The sequence below is a fragment of the Haliotis rubra genome, unplaced genomic scaffold (genome assembly GCF_003918875.1).
Source record: "Haliotis rubra isolate DU_JTF1 unplaced genomic scaffold, ASM391887v1 Scf133, whole genome shotgun sequence".
NCBI lineage: Eukaryota > Metazoa > Mollusca > Gastropoda > Lepetellida > Haliotidae > Haliotis > Haliotis rubra.
Window position 1 is genome coordinate 459,411 of NW_025765259.1, and position 9,432 is coordinate 468,842.

Consider the following 9,432-nt stretch of genomic DNA (forward strand, 5'->3'; position numbering starts at 1 on the left):
GAGACGCTTCAAATTGTGACCACAAACATATCTATTTACTGGTGACGTTATTGATCTGCTGTAACCAGTCAACTAATCAGTCTTTAAGAGGTGACAGGGCAGTTCCTCTGTCACCATGACAACACATATATCTCGGTCCTGGTGACTGCAGGTTAATGTAACCATGGTAATGGATATGTCTTGTCATCACAGTTCCTAAACTCTGTATTCACCAATATATTTATTCTGTTGCAGACTTCCGCTGTGCACTTCTTGTTCACTGGCATGGGGTGTTAAATGAGTTTATCTCACATCACCAGTTAACAGCATTATGCACATTAAGCACCAGCGAGCTGTATATAGCATGTGGTTAGGCTGGATCTATACTACATAGAAAATCTTAAAGGTGCAAGATCAGACTTACGTTTTACACACATGTATATGTTCTACATTTGTGTGGCCATATTTTGATAGAAGATGTTTTTAAAAAAAAAGACTCTTTTAAAACTATTTCTTTTCACAAATGGAAAATATTTTAGTCTGAAACAAGCCTGTTGTCATTCAGTGATGAGGGAACGGAATGGTCAATACACACTTGTGTGTTCACATCAATGTCCTGCCGTGTCCTGTGTAGTGATTCCCTTCTCTGTCTTAAAGTCATCGGGGCGGCGGGGTAGTCTAGTGGTTAAAGCGTTCACTCGTCACGCCGAAGACCCGGGTTCGATTCCCCACATGGGTACAATGTGTGAAGCCTATTTCTGGTGTTCCCCTCTGTGATATTGCTGAAATATTGCTAAAAGCTGCGTAAAACCCAACTCACTCACTCACTTTAAGTCATCATGTACACTTGGGGCACATTCCTGGAACTCAACCTGAGAGACTGATTAATTTTCTATCCATTCTGATGTCAACTTCAAGCTTATAACAATGATTGGATTTCACTTTTCTATGCACACTAATGTATTTGCAAGGGTTATTCACATATATTTTACATCTTACAGAATTCTGCTGAAGAATTTAAGAAACTTGAAAGTGTGATCTTGCATCTTTATAACAGTACAAGTTAACTGTATTTGTTTTTTGTAAATAGTTCACCAAGTTTTACCATTTTTTTAGCTGTTGGAACATTCCATGACAAATAGTTTTTTTGTGAAGGTGGGATTTATGGACTAGATCCATTCTAGGGACTTAACTGTTACCGTGGTTACTAACATAATTGTATGCATGATGAGTTGTTCACATTTCCATCACATCGTTTCAAAATGGTAGAGATACGCCTTATTTATGTGGATGAAGTTTGATAGCTTATTTCTGTTTCTCACTATATTCTAGTATTTTGGTTTCTGATTTTGTATATTCGTCTCATGCTGGAATGAAGCTGCTTCTGCTCAGCTCTTTCCCAGATAGCATTCGGACGTTGGCCCAATGTTGGCAATGTTGGCAAAACCATTGCCAACGTTGGGCCAACGTCTGAATGCTATCTGGGTTGCAGTACAGATAGTCTGAGAACCTCCTGGAAATACTGTGACTATTACTATAACATTCAGTTTCAGTACTAGGTAATATTAAAAGAGAACCTCCTGGAAATAGTGTGACTATTACTATATAATTCAGTTTCAGTACTAGGTAATATTAAAAGACGCGCAACAGAAATGGGTTAGAACTCTTCCCATCACCTTTGGGTCCATGCAAGACATGAGGATCTGCTGACCGCAGTGAGTGAGTGAGTGAGTTAGCAGGGGACAGTATCATCTGTATGTCATTGTGTGTAAGCTTATTATATGAGACCAACCGGATGTCATGTGGGTTTGACACGTCTCACTGGAACCAAATCGTAGGTAAGGTGCTAACACACCACGCCATCACAAACAGGGTGAATTGGAGATTCAAACCCATAAACAATGGAGTCTGCCATGTCTAAGGGGGCATAACTCTGCACAACAAATTGTGGAGCATTAGATAGCTCATGGTGTTATCTGATCACTCACAGAGGCACAGCTACATCAGTTGTGATATCACCTGCTACAGTATTATGTCACCATCACTCACTCACTCACTCACTGCTTCATGGTGATAAGGACTAGAAGAGTAGAGCAGGCATCTGTCACAGTCTTCTCATACCTGCCTCTATATGGCATATACAATGTAGCCGATATGGGGAATCTCCCCTCACCAGTAGCATGTAGTAGCTATAACCGCTATGGTATGAGGGCTGTGATATTGCCAGTATCATGAATGTCCTTTGGCCTCCAAGTTTGGGACCTTCCAGTTAAGGGGAGATAACTCACTTTCCTCTGTGCTCCATTGTGTGCTTCCTGCATGGTTTTGTGTGTCCACAAGTAGCCGTTCACTGCCCTGTTTTGTTGATGAGGTTGTAGATTGTCTTTCTGTTTGTAGTTTTTTTACACCAGATTGTAGACTGTAGTCTTGTAAAAAATATGTGTTAACAGCAGACAGTGCTCTTATCAACGGAAGAGTGTTTGTGTGTCAACATGTGTGTGTGTTTGAAAGAGAGTGCATCTGTACATGTAGGACACCCCCACTTCAAATACAGTAGGCTAGGTAAAATAGTTTTGGAGGAACTACAAAAATGATTTTTTTGAGTATTCTTGACCAGTTTGATACAACGAAGTTGAAGGTTTCAAGTGAAAAGATATATTTTCCTTTAGATTGGGAATGTTTACATTAAGTATAACATCACATTAATATGTTGAAATGACTACATGGAGTACCTATTACCATTGCACAGCTCTGAAAAGAGACCTCTGATCGGTATCCCCTACCAGAATGTGTTCCTGAAGATGACATGCACCTCCCATCCATCCATGTCCTATCACATCATACTGTGTAGACAATCAGTTATGTAACAATTAACCAGTAGGGTATCTCACATTATCTCAGATATGGCATACCAAGACCTGGGTTATTTCAGATATGACATACCAAGACATGGGCTATTTTAGATATGGCATACCAAGACCTGGGTAATTTCAGATATGGCATACCAAGACCTGGGTTATCTCAGATATGGTATCAAGATATGGGTTATTTCAGATATGGCATACCAAGACCTGGGTTATCTCAGATATGGCATACCAAGACCTGGAGTTATCTCAGATATGGCATACCAAGATATGGGTTATTTCAGATATGGCATACCAAGACCTGGGTTATTTCAGATATGGCATACCAAGACCTGGGTTATTTCAGATATGGCATACCAAGACCTGGGTTATTTCAGATATGGCATACCAAGACCTGGGTTATCTCAGATATGGCATACCAAGATATGGGTTATTTCAGATATCACATACCAAGACCTGGGTTATCTCAGATATGGTATACCAAGACATGGGTTATTTCAGATATGGCATACCTAGACCTGGGTTATTTCAGATATGGCATACCAAGACCTGGGTTATTTCAGATATGGCATACCAAGACCTGGGTTATCTCAGATATGGCATACCAAGACCTGGGTTATCTCAGATATGGCATACCAAGACCTGGGTTATCTCAGATATGACATACCAAGATATGGGTTATCTCAGATATGACATACCAAGATATGGGTTATCTCAGATATGGCATACCAAGACCTGGGTTATCTCAGATATGGCATACCAAGACTTGGGTTATCTCTCATATTTTGCTGTGATGAAATGTCTGCTAGTTTGATGTGTAGGATACCGACACTGTTTGTACAGCCTCAAGGGCATCCTTTATACACTATGTAGGGTATATATATATATACCTTGTAACATATTTTGCATGAACCTTGTATGATACACCCTGTAATGCCTCATGTACACTCTGAAGGACCTTATGCATACACTCTGTAGGGTTTCATGAGTACATCCTGTAAGGCCTTATGACCTCATGTGTACACACTCATTAATACAACTACATAGGGGTCCCTGTAAACACCCTATAGGACCTCATGTGTACACCCATTTATACTTTCCAATAAAAACCTCCTGTATAATCCTGTTTGACCTCATGTGTACACCCTGTAGGGCCTCCTGTACACACCCTGTTTGATCTGTACACTCTGTAGGGTCTCACATATACACACTCATTTGTAAACCCCATTGGAAGTCATGTACATATCCAGTATAGCCACCTGTATATATCCAGTAAGAACTGCACCCTTCTGGAGGCCATGTATGCGTCTATATGCAAGTGTTATGACTAACGTGTTGTGTGTACAGTTACAGGCCTTCATCTGCTGTGGACGGGGAGTCTGTCTCGCAATGCATCTATCCTACTGGGCTGCCGGGCCATGTTTGCACTCATCACCTACCTGTTCTATCACCTGGTGGGCTGTAAGAATGTCTCCATCCGACGCACCAACTCTACCAGCAAGGAGCTGCACAACCAGAAAGAGCACTAAACAAGGGCATGTAACTCTATGTACCGACGCACTGTCACAAATCTTCTTGGGGAAAGTTCTCGGTGTACTTCCTTGTCTTGATATCATCTTGTGTAGTCACTAGGATAGTTCCCTTGTTTTGCTGGTATGGGTAGTCACCAGGAAACTGTTTTCTCAATGATAAGATCTCCCTGGCTTCCTTCCTCAAAGCAATCTTGGCATCATGTGTATTATTGGTTTCATTACAGGAGTTATTATAGGTGTTACAACTTGGCTATGATAGATTTGTGGAAGGGAGCCAGATCAATGACGAGGTGGGATCATTTTGTGACAAGGTCAGGTCATTAGAGGACAAGGTCGTGTTGCCAGTAAGCAAAGGCTAAGTCATTTTGAGACACGATCAGGGTTAATAGTGATGAGGCCAAGGTCACAACAATGTTAGGTTACAGAGGGTCAAGGTCAAATGACAAGGGTCCATAAAATGTCAAGGTCACATGATGATGATGTCAGGATGGAAACTAAATTGAGGGAGATGACACTATAATATGGGCATTAAGGTTAACTGTTTAAACCCATTGCCAGAAATTTGTATTGTTTGCCTCAGAAACATAGCATCCCATTGATTGTATATTATTTATTCAATCAGTCTTTGCTATAGGAATAAATATGACAGGTGCAAGACTAGAACTTCAAGATGTCTGTTTGTTGTTATTACAAAAAGTGATATAATTAGCCTTCCATTTTGTGAACATATGTAGCTTTATACAAATTGGCTTTCTCAAATGAGCTTCCTCTCAAACTAGCTAAAGAGAATGAGTTCTTCTCATCAACACAATCCTATTACCAGCAAACTTTGTACCACTCTATAATTCTTCATCAAGTTTTTTTCAGTGTTGTGTGCATTTTTTTCCATTATATAATATGACAAAAAATAAATACTTTTCAATAGATAAAATATCCTTTGCAATTCTAACCTTGCACTTGTTTTGAAAGACAAAACAGCTAGTGTTTGTGTTAAGTCTATCATTTACTGGTAACCGTTCTTATATTTGAGCAAGAACATTCTAGATCTGAGGTACAGTACCTGTTTAGAATGTCCGCAGTATGTTCATTATTTGGTTTGAATTACACAGTAGAGGCGTGAAACCTGCTTAGCTGAGGTATGCTTACATTCATGTGTTGCTGTTTATCGTCACAGTTAATGCTTCATCTTGTCACAGGTAACACTTTGTGTCGTCACAGGTAACACGTCATGTCATCACAGTGCTTCATCTTGCAGCATACTTGTCCCACTGCCTGACATTTTGAAAACATTCTCATAAATGCTTCTGCATTGGCGACTGATTGTTTCCTCAGTAACATCAATGATTGAACAGTCCTCCAGGAACATCTGTGACTGAAATCTCCTAGAGTAACATCACGCTCCTTGAGGAATGTCTGTGACTGAACTCGTCTTGAAGAATTTCTTTGATAGAACTCTTCTTGTGGAACATCAGTGGTTGAACAAATCTTCATTAATGTCTTTGATTGAATGTTCCTTGAGTTACAGAACTCTTATCAAGGAACATCACGTTCCTTGTGGAATGTCTGTGACTGAACTCCCTCGAGGCACATCACTGACTGAACATTCTTCGAAGAACATGTTTGACTTGACACACTGCAAGTAACATCAGTGATTGAACACTTCTTGTGGAACATCAGTGATTGAACACTTCTTGTGGAACATCAGTGATTGAACACTTCTTGTGGAACATCAGTGATTGAACACTTCTTGTGGAACATCAGTGATTGACCGCTCTTCACTATGTGTGGCTGATTTACATGTCGCCATGTCCATAAGACTCATAGCCACTCCAGTATATCTTGTGACAACTACTCTTGCATGTCTAATGACCAATGGTATTGCATGTCTAATGACCAATGGTATTGCATGTCTAATGACCAATGGTATTGCATGTCAAGGCTGGATTTTCCGGCCATCACCATGGACTTGTATACCAGCTGTCTGAGTGACAAACCTGGATCTGTGTTCAGCACAGAAGCCAGACACTGGACATTACTAGAAAGACACTGGACATTACTAGGAAGACACTGCTGCTGGTCAGCTTCCCAGGAAGTTTGAACCTCCTGATTGACCCCATTGAAGTGAACCTGTAGAAGAGGGAGGGTTAGGTTCCGACCTACCCTGTCCACGCATGTCATGATAGACTCTACCAGTTATGTGGGAATGTTCTCTGCCTTACACGTGGCAAGATCTACTGGCATGGAACAAGAACATGTGGACTTCCTGAGTTGATTCACCAGTAGCTGATGGGCTCTGACTGACACATGGCAAGATCTACTGCTATGGAATGAGAACCTGTGGACTTCCTGAGTTATTCAGTAGTAGCAGACAATTTAAGCAAGCTGCCCATCATATGATTAGCAGCAAGTCCATGACATCCAACAAATTCAGTCTACATCTTGAAGTGCAAGGTTAACTAAACCTGAGATCATATGGATGAACCACAGTTAGTGATAGTGTCTGATGGATTGATGACAAAAACATGTACAAGTTGTCTCTGCATGAAATTGTTCTTGCTAAGACAGTGACGTAATGGTCATGGCTCTGGGCATGATTATTACAAACATATAAGCTCTTTCTTCCATCAGAGACTATTTCTTATCTGATTACGTCTTCTGTATGCCCCCCTCACAAGCTAATCATAATAGTGTTACGTCACTGGCATTGTGCTCAGTCCATGCAAGGAGTACACTGAATACTCAACTGACAACAATGGAGACTGGACGCTCCCAATGCTGGCCTATAAATCACAATAAATCTGAACGTTGGCGCTAGGTTTTGTTCATTGAGTGTGCCATGCTTCTTCAGATATCACCAATATAATGCATTCCATACACATGGTGTCACAAAATCACTGGTATTTTAATTGCTAATGGTATTGTTAGTGGTCCAAGTTTGTATCATTATAACACATCAGACGGTGTAGTATTTCTGTTCCCAAGTAGAAAACAAGACCTTTTCGTAGACTGACAATCTCAACCACTGTACATTGTGAAAACTTTTTGTATCCCAGCTGTCATCACTGTCAGCAATGACACAATGTCCTTTCCCAAGAACACTGCAGAATCTCAGCAAACTGAATCCCATACTGTATAGGTTGTGACAGTGCAGTGTCTGTGTTGAAGGTGGTAGTTGATGGCCAGCACTTCCTGGGTCTGTGCACACCGTGTTCCTCCACACAAATAAGGATGCTTTGTTGTGAAGTAAGAAACTCACTGTGTTCTAGTCAGGAAATAAAACAGGTCCATGTATGAGAAGTCAAATGAGACACATGCATGAATGTTGTGCAAACTTTTTGCCTGAAATTGAAGCACTGTGTAGCAATGTAGATGTAATCTGAATGCTCATTGGTCTGAGCCTTGGTAGGAACCATGTCAAAATTCATTCGTTAAAAATGTACAAGTGTACCACACAGGTGCCTTGTGTTCATGCTTGCTGCAGGAACATGGTGTATACAAACCAAGGAGGTATTGAAGGAGGTCTCAATCCAGTGTGCCACCTTGCGCTTCACTATATAGATCCGCTTCTCATATCTCCATAAACTGGTTGTCAGTGATTCCTGTATTTCCATAAGTTTATATGTGCCTGCAGATACACCCTTGTAATACCACCATGACTTGTCATCTACCTCATTATGTCTCTGTACCATGCCCACACTAGTTATCTCCCCTCAAATACCAGGTTGTAGCAGCTGGCTTGTCAATACATGCTTTATACGGAATTAATACTTTTTGGAAAATGATGTCTTCAAATTTGGTCAGATTTCAGTTTTGAGATTGAATATTTTGAGACTGACTGTGTTATGACTAAATGGTTCTTAATTGAGAGAAATCAGACTGGTGGTATGTGCTTGTTCCCCAAAATCAGTCCACATATAGCAACATCTTACACATAATTTTTTGACAATTATTAAAATATACAGACAGGAAATATGATTGAATCATTTGTAAAAGTGTGATGCCTGACTATGAATATAAGAAAATTTCAATTGATTGTTTAGTTTGTTAATTACCTATGGAAGCAGTATCACCATCATCTCTTGCTCTGGACGTTATCTAGATAGGAATGTATCGTCGTCCACCATGATTCACACATGGCCTGGGAAGATCCCCACCCACCCAGTGTGGACCGCAGCCCACTAAGGATCATCCTTTCAACATAATGCAGCTGTCTCACCTCATGCACCAAGTCAGCCGTCTTGTACTCAGTGTACACGTTTGTTTGTTCGTTATAGAAGACACAATATACCGTGGAAATGTTAAAATATCCAGATCTGTATCACCGTCACAAGCACCTGTCAGCTCAGTCAGGGAAGTATGATGGTCTGTCTGTGCTGGAGGGGCCCTGCTGTAAGTTAATGGGATCACTATATGAGATGCAGCAAAGCCTCCAGATTTCATTAAGGTGTTCTTCATTTAGTCAGTATTAAATTTAATATGATGAAATCTAATATCATAGTATCATTTTGGGACCACCACTTGATACATTGAAACCTGATAGCCCAGACACCCCACATTCCTGATGATGATCTTGATGGATCATGGAAAAGTCTGGATTAGAGTTCCTGCATGAAGCACATTTCTGGTGTCCCCTGCTGTGACATTGCTGGAATACTGCTGACAGCGGTGTAAAATTAAACTACCTGCTCCTCGGACATCAAGTAGGAAGTAAATACATCTGGACAAGGAACATCCATGGTGGGCCTTGTATCCGAGTGTGGAGCATCAAATAACAATTTGGAGATAGTCGTACCACCCAGTGGATCATGTCACATGATACAGGTAGTACTAAACATATGTCTCTGTTATCCTAAATTTTGTATTTTAGTGTTTTTTTCTCTAGATTATAATACCTTACAAAGTGGTAGTAATCACCTGAGCTTACATTGAATTTTTGTTTGACTCCAGCATTAGACAAGTGGGGACTGTTGCGGACATTATTGCCATAGTTACCATGGTAACGATTGATCAAGAACATAGGAGCAGGATGGACAGATTCTTTCTAAGTTGTAGTGACT

The 9,432-nt window shown here is 40.5% G+C and overlaps 1 protein-coding gene across 1 annotated transcript in view; it reads left to right on the forward strand.

Moving 5' to 3' along the window:
• Window positions 1–8,170, forward strand: part of LOC124267657 (tumor protein p53-inducible protein 11-like) — a 309,559-nt gene extending 301,389 nt beyond the window's left edge. The window contains exon 7 of the mRNA XM_046702629.1: window positions 4,191–8,170. Within this exon, the coding sequence (XP_046558585.1) occupies window positions 4,191–4,372 (182 nt within the window). The 3' untranslated portion in view covers window positions 4,373–8,170. The remainder of the gene's footprint in view (window positions 1–4,190) is intronic.
• Window positions 8,171–9,432: the final 1,262 nt, after the last annotated feature.